This window comes from Haliotis cracherodii, unplaced genomic scaffold (genome assembly GCF_022045235.1).
Source record: "Haliotis cracherodii isolate W230 unplaced genomic scaffold, xgHalCrac1.p SCAF_13, whole genome shotgun sequence".
NCBI lineage: Eukaryota > Metazoa > Mollusca > Gastropoda > Lepetellida > Haliotidae > Haliotis > Haliotis cracherodii.
In genome coordinates this window covers 37,418,536-37,433,416 of record NW_027266268.1, presented here as the reverse complement: position 1 = coordinate 37,433,416, position 14,881 = coordinate 37,418,536, and the positions used below count along the sequence as shown (strand labels likewise).

Here is a 14,881-nt window from a genome sequence, read left to right as displayed (position 1 = left end):
TTTGCTTGAACTCCCTTTTGTATATTCGTACCGGGAACCTACCAGAAGCATGTGCTGTAGCTGGACAGGCCATTGAAACACGAAGATGGTGTTTAAAGATTTAGTTGTGTCAAGAGTGCGTTTCTATTCTTGATAAACACGCGTCTACTGAACTTGTATCACCAAAACGATATCAGACTTTTTGAAATGAGGAATGTTCGTCTAACTTTAATGATTCACAAACACCGGTTAAACACCATCATCAAAACAGAGTCAGTGAGGTTTTACGCCGTTTTAAAGCAATATTCCAGCAATATCGCGTCGGGGGACACCAGAAATGAGTTTCAGACATTGTCGGGAATCGAACCCGGGTCTTCGGCGTGACGAGCGAACGCTTTAACCACTGGGCTACCCGACCGCCCCTCATAAAGATAGACCATGTCAACAATTCAGTTCGGACAAGTTTGGTAACACTTGGTAACAAAATTTGTAGTCCCTACAAGACCTTGAGTGCGTGTTTATCAACAAACAAACCAGCAAACAAACAGTCACAGTCATGTACATAGGAAACATATTCTTAACTTCACAGGAATATGAGTGGTTATTGTTGAACAATCAGAACCTTCGGCAACCCTTCGGGCTACTCCGCTATACAAAAAATACATGTACAAACAAAACGTCATTCCGAAACGAGACAAGCTGATTGTTTCGAAAAGGAATCATGAAAAGAATTTTCATTTTCACCTTTCCTATTAAATCAGAATAGGATTTTCCTAACAACAGTAATACGCTGTCACAATGCTACGTTGTCGACGAAACTGTTTCGTCAATCAGTGATGGTCTAAATTGCAGATATAATCTCAAATGACGCGGTATTTCCAGGCCGGATGTATTGTCACAGAATTGTCTCCCTTGCATATGGTCTCTCACTGTCGTCCTGCAGACATGCTGTAATCGTGGAACAAACGATTGTTCCCTGACAAGACCCTTGTACACACCAAGGGGCTTAACTCTGCCAACTCTATTCCTCGGTTTTGACGAGAATTTATCGCCTATACGAAATCCCAAAGCGATGAGGGTCCTGGCCAGTTTCTTTCTAGTTTTTGAACTGAAGTCGTGTGGATTCGTTGCGTAATTCAACAATTTCAGAAGCGGCGTTTCACCATTGTTGTTTTGAATATTGAAACGAGCTCCATTCCTGATCAGAAGAACAATGGATTCAGAGCAGGCACGAGTACAGGCTACGTGAAGCGGGGTGTCACCAGTGACGTCATGGATCGCGTTGACGTCACATCCGGTTTCAACAAGAAGCCTGACGGAGGACGGGCACTGTCCGGCGGCTACATGGATAGCTTGTTTTCCGCTCGGCATTCTTCGTTCAGGGTCAGCCCCTCGTTGCATGAGCCATGATATAATGTCTCCCTGATAACAAGCAAAAAACAACAGATTAATATATCTTACCATTGATATATCGGTATAAGCTGATAAAACGTTAGAATTTTGAATTGTTGTATCATTATGACGAGGAGTAACGATGTAGTAACGGTTGAAATTTGGACACTAAACCTAACACATCTATACTGAGGTCCACAAACTGGAATCGAACACATGCCCAGAATTACTTCTAGCACTCGACTCGCCCAAATCCAGTTTATTGAGTGAGTGACTTGGGTTTTACGGCGCTTTGAACAGTATTTCAGCATATGAGAGGGCATGGGTGGCACAGTCGTCTAAGGCACCGCGATTCGCTGTGCCGAGTTGCGTCCCTTGCGCACGTCAGAAACCTATGATTGTGGGTTCGAATCCCGGTTCGCCCCGATCATGTTTCTAGGTTTGTCAGTACCATACCCGTGATCGTGGGTTTCACCGAAGGAGTAAACGTCTGAGACCTGCATCACTTCGGGCTTCCTCCCACATTAAGCTGACACGCCGCGATATAACTGGAATACTGTTAAAAGCGGCGTTAAACCCAACTCACTCACTCAGTCAGTCATATGACGACGTGTCAGATTGCGATAGGAGGATAGCCCAAAATGTGCCAAGAAGAAGACGTCTACCACTTTTCGGAAACTGGTATGGTGCTGACAAACCAAAAACAAAATCTAGATTCGATTCTGGCTTTAGGGTTGGAACTCTGCAAAGTGAATAGCGGCCCCTTCGACTGTGTATAGAAGTAGTAGCATATTGTGTTGTATTCTTCAGAGAGAGCATGTGCACGTATGACATAAATATAGACATCTGATTAATCTTGCCAATAAATATAATGTAGGTCACACTACCTTTTCGCCAGGTCGAGAAATGGCAGTAGTGAGTGGCGTTTCCCCTCTCTGGTCCACAATGTCCACGTGACCACCGGACTTGACCAATAACTTTGCAAGTTCGTCATGACGTAGACTAAGAGCAAGATGCAGGAGTGGTTTCCCTTGATACCAGCTGTTCACATCACCGCCCCGTCCCAGCAGGGCCTCAACGATAGTCACGTGACCATGTTCCACTGCTTTCCCGAGAAGCCCGTTAATGTTGACGTAAGCAGTTTCTGTGATGACCTCATCACACGTTATGTGTACGTCATCCACGTGTTTGAGCAGCGACACGAGGACGTCTTCTTTCCCGGAAACAACGGCCTGCTTCAGAACATGTACACATTCCCTTCTAAGTTCTGAGATCTTGGAATCGGTGAAGTGGGTGGACAGTATGGCCTGGATGAGGTCGTGTTTCCCTTTCTGAACGCACCAGTCCAGGGCCGCCATCGCGCTCTCCTTGGAGGCGGAGGGGTCCACTACTTCCATGGTAGATTCTGGACAAGAGGACAGGAACATCGTAAGGTCATATAGTCAAGAACACATGGTCATAAGCACAAGAACATAAGGTCATAAATTCAAGAACATAAGGCCATGTACACAAGAACATAAGGTCATGTACACAAGAGTGAGTGAGTGAATTTGGTTTTACGCCGCTTTTAGCAATATTCCAGCAATATCACGGCTTCACAAATTGTGCCCATGTCGGGTATACCAAATGACGTAAACAGATGGTACTTGTTGTTATCCTGCCTGCATGTCTACCGGGTTGTCGGCGTGACGAGCGAACGCTTGAACCACTAGGTTACCCCTTCGCCCCTCATGAAGAAAATCCATTTACTCTCCGCCGACAGCGTTGCTTAGCGTCACCTTATGTGACACCTGTACCCAATGTATCGAATTACAACAATGATTTGGCAAAAAGAACTTCGCGTCCAGGAAACCATCATCTGGCTAAATGATGGAGGATCTTCTTCTCGAGGATCACGTGTTAAGAAACTAACACATCACACCTACTTACTTGAGTAACACATACCTAATGCTGGTATTACATTTTGTTTTTCAAATTTATTTTATGCCAACTTCCTGAACACGAGGAAATTCCTTTCTATAAACAAACTGATCTAAGAAAATCCTCTTCCCCGTATCGTATCACCGATTTGTTAGCTGGAAATGGACTTCGAGGAAATTGTGTGCCGCTGCCTATAGAGCTCGGTTTTCACTGATAATCAATGGGACCCGGATGTATTGAGCCTGAATCCACTGACCTAACGAAGCATGATCAAATTATCTAACTGCTTGGAATTAACAAAACACGGAAACAGAAAAATGTAGTAGTGTTTCACTGGTTGATATAAATGTAAGAAAATATCGTAAGCGATCTTGATATTCATCGAGTGATTATAAACATTTATGGAAAGTTGTAGCGTATGATTATAGCTTATTTTGGGAATTATGGTAAAGTGTCTTTTGGTCGTCAGTTTATCTGTCCGGTTCTGTGGACATTGATGTTAAAAATTCATGAAGCGCGCAATCAAATGCATGTTGATACACGTATGCTGGATTCCCCACACGACTGTGTATAGCTGCATTTGCCAATATAACACAATACATACAACTTGATGTCACATCCCCCCTGTCTTATCTACGTCCTCACATAGTACACTGGTATGTTGCAGACAAACCTTACCATCCTCGAGCGTCCCAGACATGTCTCTGACGTTGAATTAAGTCCCTGCGATAAACATCACGTTGACGATGTTGCTCGCTGACACTGAAGACGAAGCTCAATGTACTAGTATATACGTTTCAGTTACATCCTCCTACAGTGAATCTGTGCCAAACATCGATTTGCCAGGACGTGCGTCATGTTCATTTCCTTATTCGTCTCAGTGTCACACAATGAAGTATTTTTACTTATGGTAAATACCTTCAGTTGCAATTTATCGGAGTGTCATTGATTGTCATAAAGGTTCTTTTAAATCCACTGCATGTCGTCCCTTAGAAAACCAAGACACCTATTAATTAACCTATTAATTAATGAAGATAGCTGTTTATTCTAATACTTATAAAGTGAAACTAAGCCATTCCGGCGATAAGGAAGACTACTTACAGTAATGACAAAACATGCAAAGTGCTCTTTTCAAGAAATATCAATTTTGCTGCCGATGAACATTATCACTGAGTTTTGATCACGTGGTTAATCAATTCGGGTAAGACCCGTGAAGAATAGGTCTTCAGCGTCCCATGCTTGCCGTAAAAGGCGACTATGCTTGTCGTAAGAGGCAACTAACGGGATCGGGTGGTCAGGCTAGCTGACTTGGTTGATGCATGTCATCATATCCCAATTTCGTGGATTGATGCTCATGATGTCAATCACAGGATTGTCTGGCCCGACTCGATTATTTACAGACCGCCGTCATATAGCTGTAATACTGCTGAGTGCGGCTTTAAACAAACAAACAAACAAACAAACAAACAAACAAACAAACAGACAAACAATCCCGGTAAAGATCGGCAGTCAGGTGATTGCGGTGTATTTAGCAGTAAGTTCGTTTTGAACAAGGGCTTTAAATAATACATGTGCATGTTCTCTTCTTTCAGTTTGTGTTGGTAATGCACAAACGCTGCACGCGCTGCTAATATGGCCGCTCGCAGCCACGTGACTAGGGAGAGTTTCACATCTGTGTGTGTGGTCTCATTTCCTCCACACCACTGTCGCATTCTTCCCGTGATCTGTGTCATGAGTCATGACTGGCACGGAGCATGGTTTTGTCTGAAGTCAAATGAGTGGGTGAGTGAGTGAGTTGGGTTTAACTCCTCTTTTAACAGCATTCCAGTTAAATCACAGCGTGTCAGCTTAATGTGGGAGGAAAGCCCGAAGTGATGTAGGTCTCAGACGTTTATCACTTCAGTAAAACCCACGAGCACGGGTATGGTGCTCACTCACTCACTCAGCAGGCTAATTGTCGACATTCGAGTCGCGAGACATGCCGCTGGGGAACAAAACAGGAACTCCAAATTCAACATGCAGACGAAACTAAAGGGCGATGGCTCTCAAATTCCGGAACTACAGAATCTTTTAAAATATATTGTCCTGAAAGTTGTGACTTACAATTGACACTTGGACATTTTCTACTACTTCTACTACTACTACTACTTCTACTGCTACCACTACCACTACCACCACCACTACTACTACTACTACTACTACTACTACTACTACTACTAGAGCTACTACTACTACTACTACTACTACTGCTACTACTTCTACTACCACTACTACTACTGCTGCTGCTGCTGCTACTACTACTACTACTACTTCTACTACTACTACTACTACTACTACTACTACTGCTACCTATACTACTACTACTACTGCTGCTACTACTTCTACTACAACTACTACTACTACCACTACTACTACAACTACTATTACCACAATGCACCACATTCCACACAGTAAATGTTCAAGGGGTTATATATTATTATAATTGCCCCGTCAATGGATCAGTGTGCACTCGTTTTTCATTCTCAGCTCCCTGGGGAGTCTCCAACCCAAGGTACCTGTGAGGCGCCGTGTAAAACATTACCAAAGTAACATTACCATCTGATCCTACCGGGTACCAATTCACTGCTCGGTGGACACAAGCATATTTCGAACAAAGACACTTGCCTTCGGATAGATAGTGAACGTGAAATAGAAATTCTAATCATGAGCAAATCCGAGTTAGTTATGTTTGACGCCGCTTTGAACAGTATTCCAGTTACATTACAACTAGAGAGGAAACCGAAGTGATGCAGGTCTTAGACGTTCACCACTTTGGTGAAACATACGAACACGGATATGGTGCTGACAAAGCTAGAAACATAATCGTGGCGAATCGGGATTCGAACCCTCAATCATTGCGAACTGCGGCCCATTAGACGACTGGGCCATCCATGATCCCTTATAGACGTACTATGTTAACTACACTTCCTAATATAAATGCTTATGTTGAAACACCGGAAAACGCTCCTGCTAAACTCCTAAATCTTTGAGACAGCCTCCGTGGTCTTGTGGTAGAGCGTCCCCCCGGAGAGCGGAAGGCCCGGGGTTCGATCCCCGGCCACGTCATACCAAACGACGTTAAAAGATGGTACTTGTTGTTACCTTGTCTGGTGCTCGGCATTAAGGGGCTAAAACAAGGACTGGTCGGCTCGGAGTCAGTATACTGTGTCTGAGTGGGATATATTCATGTAAAACTGCGGCATGGTATCTCAGTGTACTAGCACTATAAATCGGCATCAGTCCGGACTAGTACAAGCAGCCACACACGCACGTGCATGCTCGTCGCTATAACCCAACGACGTTTAACCCAATTTCACCTTACCTCACCTCACCTCACTTAAATCTTTGACACGTTTCCGCACATTTTGTGGTCAACATTGACTGCCCGCCCTCTTCTTTCATTCGACACACAGTGTCGACAGTGTTGTGTTTGGCGCATGACCAATTTTCATCTAAACCAGAAAAAACAGAACCACATACGTCCAAAAAGAAAATATTTACGTTACCGATGTCTTGAAATGCCACTTGTGTATTATGATTCATAACCAGCAACCAGAAGTGGAGCATTGTCGGCCTCCGATATTCAGCTGGGTAACTCCCACATTCATACCACTCAGTCATACCAACTCCCCCAGGCATACCACTCGGTCATACCAACTCCCACGTGCATACCACTCCGTCATACCAACTCCCACATGCATACCACTCAGTCATACCAACTCCCACGTGCATACCACTCAGTCATACCAACTCCCACATGCATACCATTCAGTCATACCAACTCCCACGTGCATACCACTCAGTCATACCACTCGGTCATACCAACTCATCCATGCATACCACACAGTCATACCAAATACCACATGCATACCACTCTCATACCATACCATTTTATCTCTAAATGGCATTTAGAAGTCGGTACGATGAATAGGGGAGATAGTTCTGTGGATATATAGCATATGTCTTTGTAATACAGAAGTTGTATATCCACAGAACTGTCTCCCTTGTTCCATAATGCATACCACTCAGTCATACCAACTCCCACGTGCTTACCGCACAGTAATATGTAGCATTCTCTGTAACACAGAAGTTGTATATCCATAGAACTGTCTCCCTTGTTCCCACATGCATGCCACACAGCCGTACTTCATTCTACAGTACCGTTAACTTCCGGTTCTGTTAAGTCCTTTTCTCTGTGCTAAATATATACATATTCTATACATAAGATCTTTATTGAGACAACATTGTCGACATTTCTTGTCTGATCGGAAATAGAGGAGTGTTTTATTGATATGCTATTTGATTGTGTTTGGAGTAACTGCATACTCGAGTGTGAAAGGACCCACTCCGTACATAGTCGACTAGGAAAAGATCTGACTTGTGTGGGTGAGTAGCTACTCCATAGTACTGAATTAAGAAGGCAGTGAACGATTTTACCGAGGGGTGTCTGTGTTGGACACATATAACATTGGTAAATGTTCACAGATGCTTTCTCTAATGTTGACTGTAAGTGGTCTGTAGTGCTGTGTATATCAGCGTCAGAAACAAAGATTTAGGTAGGATTGATTTCCAGCTGATTGTCACTTTGTAAAACAGGGGGACTGACCCCTTATACTGAATAAGACGGACACCTGTAAATACCGAGTACGACGGACACCTGTTAATACTGAATAAGACGGACACCTGTAAATATCGAGTACGACGGACACCTGTTGATACTGAATAAGACGGACATCTGTAAATACCGAGTACGACGGACTCCTGTTAATACTGAATAAGACGGACACCTGTAAATACCGAGTACGACGGACACCTGTTAATACTGAATAAGACGGACACCTGTAAATACCGAGTACGACGGACACCTGTTAATACTGAATAAGACGGACACCTGTAAATACCGAGTAAGACGGCCACCTGTTTATTCCGAGTAAGATTGTCACGTGGTAATACCGAGTATGGAGGACACCTGTAAACACCGAGTAAGACGGACGCCTGTAAACACTGAGTAACGCGGACACCTGATAATACCGATTAAGATGGTCATGTGGTAATGCCAAGACACCCGGTGTTTCCTGAAGGACGATGACACGTAGGAATGCCCTGTAGGGCGTGTATGTAGCTACATTTGATTTCCAAACCCAATGTAAGTCGTTTTAACTTCATATTATGGGGGCGGCGGTAGCCAAGTGGTTAAAGCGTTTGCTCGTCACGCCGAAAGCCCGGGTTCGATTCCCCACATGGTTACACTGTGTGAAGCCCAATTCTGGTATCCTCCGCCGTGATATTGCTCGAATATTGCTAAAAGCGGCGTAATACTATACTCACTCACTCACTCACCCATAATAAATGGTAATAACTACTCGAAACAATCTGCAAGTTGGTTTTACAACTAAAGCTTAGGTTAGGATTAGGATTAGGGTTGGGATTAGGGTTAAGCATCCGTGGTCCTCGACTGCCAGGGGTGAATGAGTATACGCATCACAACCAGGGTCCTTTCACGATCAATCACTGCGGCGTAAAACAGTATTCTGTCTTTCCGCACTGAGGGCGGGGTAAACAGGGATTTACTTCAGAATTGTTGCCGGAATTCCGCGTACTTTTTTTTACCTCATTTAACCGTAGAAAATATATTTTGAAGCCCATTCTCATAAATAAACTAGTCAACATTATAATAAATAATAGCTTCACAATCTGTATATCAAATCAATAACTCACAAAAGACAACGATGTGATATCGTTCAACGCAATAATGCAACACACGCCCCGCCCACACTATTATCAGCCACTCCGAAAACAGTCGTCCTCTTATCGCAAAGCAATATTGCTTGAACAGCCAATCACCTTTGCAATTTTTATATTCAACATTACACAGATAAAACGCAAAGTTGGATCTTTTTCGGGTTGCCTTTGTAGTCGGTTTCATCATTTGTAGCAAAGATGACATTAATAAGACGGGTACATGTAGAACTAGATTAACAATATATGCAAACAACTCGTCCACACAACATTCTACTACCGTTAATCTGTATTATCACAGAATAACAGACGGGCGACACTTGTTAATCTCGAGTAAGATGGTCCATCTACAATTCTACTACCGTTATCCAGTATCATCATATAATAAGATTGTAGGATGTTTCTTTATAGTTCAGTTTTAATTTATTTACTTGTAATATAACTAAAGGACGTAACAATGTCTATATATTGGACAAACAACGTTACACAGTATTATATTTGGTGGCCTGAAATTTAACGTTTTACAAAATACAAATATATTCTTGTTTGTATACAAATGTATTAAAAAAGCCAACAGATTAAGTAGTTAGAATAGTATTGTTTCCAAATTGTAAATAATAATGTCATATCTATATTAAAACATTAACTGTATAATATTTGCATATGTATGAAATGGTTTTCTTTTCATTTTTCAGCGCAGTGTATGTATTCCTTACATCAGCAAAGTATTTAGTATGCTGATGTAAGGGATATGTACACTGTGCTGAAAAAAAAAAAAACCACAAAAAAAAAAACAATAACAAAAAAACAAAAAAATAAAAAAACAACAACAAAAACCCAAGTCATATCATATCCCTTACCTCAGCACAGTATTTATTATGGCTAACGGGATCGGGTGGTCACGCTCATTGAAGCATGTCATCGATCCCATTTGCGTGGATCGATGCTCATGATATCAATCACTGGATTGTCTGGTCTAGACTCGATTATTTACAGACCGCTGTCATATAGCTGAAATATTGCGGAGTGCGGCGTAAAACAAGAAACCAACCAACCAATCAACCAGTATTTATTATGCACTGTGTTACCACAATGTCGCTTCCGTTGTAAATGGTTCATTTCCCTTATGTAATAATATGTTTAACTGTTTATACGGAGATATGTAATGCACTTGTTCTCATTCCTGTTTTCCCTTGATACAATAAACCATGTTCCTCACTCGATCGGCTGGTCTAATCATATTTAGTATGTTGAGTAATCAATACATTTAATAATATTATATCATTATTTACATTTGATTGTATTAACATGCACTAGGTCTATTAAGTAAAAGTTAATGAAAAATGTCTTCGATGCCTACCTGGCATGTCTTGAAGTTGGTTTCTCTGCCACCTTACACCTGTGTCGACCATTTCTTCCACCAGACAGCACCATCGAGTACCGCGGGTAGAAAGCCTCACTTTATATACCCGACTACAACCCACGATAAACTCTTATACCCCTTTGTTCGGCTGCCCACGTTTATATCACACACTCTCGCTTGTATAAACTTGATAGGTATTATCTCGCTCAGTCCACAGAGCTCTTTAAATGCGCTAATAGTATGTATGGCACACAAGACACTCTGCCTTACATGGAATGACAGTCAATTAAGACCGGGGAAATCCGTCAACATGCGTTTCTATATTAGATATGGCCGTTTACCTGTTGTAATGAGATCGGGCTTTTCAAACGTGACTTTGAATACCTACGCCTGGTCTCTCTCGGCAACACGGGGCTATTGTTTATTGTAATACGTTTGATATATTCGTAATATTTATGGGCCATTTGAACAGAGGGTACCTTGACAATACAGCTCACAATTGTGATTAATATCGGATTGACACACATGTGTTTATGTTACGGCAGTTCCCGTGAGAGGTTTGACTGTAGTGAGTGAGTGAGTAAGTTGGGTTTAGCTCCACTTTGAACAGTATTTCAGCTATTGCAGTTTGAGATGAGGTGAGGTGAGGTGAGGTGAAATGGGGTTTATCGTCGCGTCCAAGATTATTGCACTTATATAGCGACGTGCATGTACGTGTGTGTGCTTGTGTGGCTGCTTGTACTAGTCCGGACTGATGCCGATTTATAGTGCTAGCACACTGAGATACCATGCCGCCGTTTAACATGACAGTATACTGACTCCGAGCCGACCAGTTCTTGTTTTAGTCCCTTAAAGCCGAGCGCCAGACATGGTAACAACAAGTACCATCTGTTAATGTCTTTTGGTATGAAGCGGCCGGGAATCGAACCCCGGACCTTCCGCTATCCGGGCGGATGCTCAACCACTAGACCACGGAGGCGGTACTGGAGTTTGAAGTAGGACAAAAGTTCGTAAGTGTTGGTAAACTTGTTACTTATAAGAACATTCAGCTCGCCTTACACTGATTGAAACATAACTGAAACGATGTGAGGTGTGGTGTTTGTTTCATAGAGCTACTCCGCTGAGATACCATACCGCAGTTTAACATGGATACCCCAACTCAAACATAAAAAACAGACTCCTAGCCGACCAGCCCTTGTTTTAGCCCCTTAATGCCATGGACAGGCAGGATAACAACAAGTACCATCTGCTACCGTCATTTGGTATACCCGACATGGGTACCATATGTGAAGCCAATTTCTGGTGTTTCCCGCCGTGATAGTGCTGGAATATTGCTAAAGGCGGCGTAAAACCACACTGACTCATTTGGTATAACGCGGCCGGGGATCGAACCATTGTCTTTCTGCTCTCCAGGCAGACGCCCATCCCCTGGCGCATTGTCCTGAATAGTACCTATAGTTTGTCAAATGTTACCTTGCTTGTGTTAAACTGCTGCATTGAGAAACACTGTCTTGGAAAGTCACTGAACCAGTTAACCGAGATAATGGAGACGACACAATCCTAGATATTCCCACCGACGCACTGCGACATCGTCACAGGGTAATTAGGCATGTACAAAGACCCCCTTATTAGCTGGCTTAACCTTAATGGGGGATTAACGCCACACGGGTACCTGGCATTGTGCTAGCTTGATTGCAATGCAGCGAAGATCAAGGAGAGTTACAGGTGGGATTACTGGGCTAATCTCACCGTGATATTACCATACCCCGATGGATCTACTTATAGTCAATAGGTACATGAATAATCAATTGTGTACTGAACCGATTCGTATAGGTGATGTGGTGTAAAATTGGGTTTATTGTTGCGTTCGAGATTATTTCACTTAAATAGCGACGTGTATTCATGTGTGTAGCTGTTATTATTAGATCGGTCGTAGGCCGAATTTTAAGTGGTAGCCCACCGAGATACAATGCGATAGTTTAACATGGATACCCAACTCAGACACGGTATACTGACTCCGAGCCGACCAGTGCTTGTTTTAGTCCCTGAATGCCGAGCGACAGGCAGGGTATTAACAAGTATGCATCTTTTATCGTGTTTTGGTACGACGCGGTCAGGGAATCGAACCACCTTGGATCTGGTCTCCTAGCAGAGTAGTTTGTTCTAGTTAGACGAGCAAACACTTTAACCGCTGTGCTACCCTAGCACCCCTTTTTAGCTCATTGAAGAAGCCCCCGAACACTGACACATTAATGGTCGTAATAACCGCGAAACTGAGACTCGAACCCCCGACAAGCAGATCCTGTCAGCTAAGGGACGCAACTCAATGATTTGAACGAGCGGTTGTCATGGTCTGGATATTGTATATGTTAGGTTGTACACATTCCTCCCAAATACTAATGCTATATATACTACTCAACGTTTGAAAGGGATATTTTTTTATATCTTTCCTTGGTATACACAACTGATATTTATAACGGATCAAGTGTATATTTAAATGGAATGAAATGTCGGACTATCCCTATCAAAAGTTGAGTTTTACATTTTCGTTTCATATCGGAGAAAATAGTCTTAGTCCCCCCCCCCCCGAAATTGAACTTTTAAAAAAAATTTTTTTTTTCATTATGATCAGTTTTATTTTTCATATGCCACTAACACGGTCAATACACATAGGGACAACGTAGGTACTTGTCCTTAACAGATATGGATCGATAGGTATGTTAAATTATCCCATAATTGTTATTTTCATTGGTTTTGTAACGTTCTATTAATATTTAATATTTTGGGTGTCAAATCAATTTCTCTAAAATGAAATTAAAATACATACCTTTGTCTCAACCAAGTAAATGTTCACAAAACACTACTTTCAAATGTTACGATTTCAATAATGCTGTACTCCGCTTTCCAACTGTGTGTTAGAACGTTGTAAATGAACATAATTTATTTGCTTTATAGGGGAACAAAAATATTGCATAAGTAAAACAAATTCACTGTTGTCTTGAGCGTATTACCTACTTACACACCTATGTTATGGTCAATATGAAAAATAAGTTTACGAAAACCTTTTACCCTCATGCCAAGGTGGTTCACAGTGGTATTGATGGAGTATGTACATTGGTATATATCAGGGCAGGGAAGGGCAGGGCAGGGCAGGGCAGGGCAGGGCAGGGCAGGGTTATCATGTTTCATTATCATAAGTGTGTATTAATATATTGGTAATTGGTCTTACAAATTGATATGTTCCTAAGATAAGGCCTACACATGAGATTGGTTTTGTTTCATAATAAGATATGAATCATCTTTAAAAATTATGTTTGTTCAACGTGTTTGCATGTTTGGGACAATTATGAATTTAAAATTGTGTAATTAACATTTCGATCGGTCTGGGGTCTTAAGCCACGTTCCACAAAGCGACCATTATGTCATAAGTCTAAATATATGTTTACGTATACGGCTTAAGACAGTGAGTGAGTGAGTATGGTTTTACACCGCTTTTAGCAATATTCCAGCAATATCACGGCGAGGGACACCAGAAATGGGCTTCACACATTGTACCCATGTCGGGAATCGAACCCGGGACTTCGGCGTGACGAGCGAAAGCTTTGACCACTAGGCTACCCAACCGCCCTGGCTTAAGACAGACGTAGCACTACGGTCGCTTTGTGAACACGGCCCGCGATTTGTGTGTTGGGTATTTTGGATTCTTCTTTTTTTAAAATGCTGAATCTTTGTGGAGAATCGAACTGGTGTGACTAACACTTCAACAACCAGCTTCCGTCCGTCCCACCTCCCTACGTTGTTAATGAGAAGATACAGGATTTGTTCATGGGATTCACGTTGAGGATTTAGCGAAGAACATAGCGGGTGTTTGTTAGAACACCTGGTGTCAGTGAAAGTCACATTGGTGGTAAGCACCATGTCTCTACTGTCCACTGACTCCAAGTGAGCTGGCAACGTACGGGGTTTGATATTCCTATCGTAAGTCGTGATCGCTTCCGCTTTAAAAGCATACGTAACCTAAGCCTTGCACGCCATTTTAAATCTACTGCCTTTACATGCATGCTTAAGTGTGGTTTACAGGTTGAAACAATCCTAATAAAACATGGAATGTGTCTTTGGTGGATACACGTGCATACCTTAACCATATGTCACGACTTTGTTGATTCTATTATTGTATAAATAACACAAACACGACGGTACATTGCCTTACCTCGGGTAATCGCTACTTACATAGACAGGTATAGATAACGAATACCTGACGTGTCATAGATCACTTGCACACACAGGTGAGTCATAGCTAATGAAATTTACATTCTTACCTGTCTAATCACTCCCCCACAGGTATGTCCACTCATTCTCGCCCGGGGGTGGCGGCACATGATCGACCATCGTCTCCTCACCCACGGGCTGGTTCTATTGCCGTCTGGATCTCTATGCCTGATATCTCTT

General features: G+C 42.4%; 1 protein-coding gene across 2 annotated transcripts; it reads right to left on the bottom strand.

Moving 5' to 3' along the window:
• Window positions 1–403: 403 nt before the first annotated feature.
• LOC139459304 (putative ankyrin repeat protein RF_0381) lies at window positions 404–14,870 on the bottom strand. 2 transcript variants are annotated; one of them, XM_071240759.1, is made up of 3 exons: window positions 14,752–14,870; window positions 2,259–2,776; window positions 404–1,401 (listed from the first exon to the last, which is right to left on the bottom strand). In XM_071240759.1, the coding sequence occupies exons 2-3, from the start codon at window positions 2,766–2,768 to the stop codon at window positions 781–783; spliced, it is 1,131 nt and encodes a 376-aa protein (XP_071096860.1). In that variant the 5' UTR covers window positions 2,769–2,776; window positions 14,752–14,870; the 3' UTR covers window positions 404–780. The 2 variants fall into 2 exon arrangements, with proteins under 2 accessions (XP_071096860.1, XP_071096859.1); XM_071240758.1 differs by lacking the exon at window positions 14,752–14,870 and adding an exon at window positions 10,430–10,493.
• Window positions 14,871–14,881: the final 11 nt, after the last annotated feature.

Excerpts from the sequence above, each read along its gene's own strand:
- LOC139459304 (XM_071240758.1), bottom strand. The coding sequence starts at position 10,481 with ATGGTCGACACAGGTGTAAGGTGGCAGAGAAACCAACTTCAAGACATG. Across the intron at positions 2,777-10,429 it reads CCAACTTCAAGACATGCCAG|AATCTACCATGGAAGTAGTG; the intron begins GTAGGCATCGAA and ends CCTCTTGTCCAG. Across the intron at positions 1,402-2,258 it reads TTTCTCGACCTGGCGAAAAG|GGAGACATTATATCATGGCT; the intron begins GTAGTGTGACCT and ends GCTTGTTATCAG.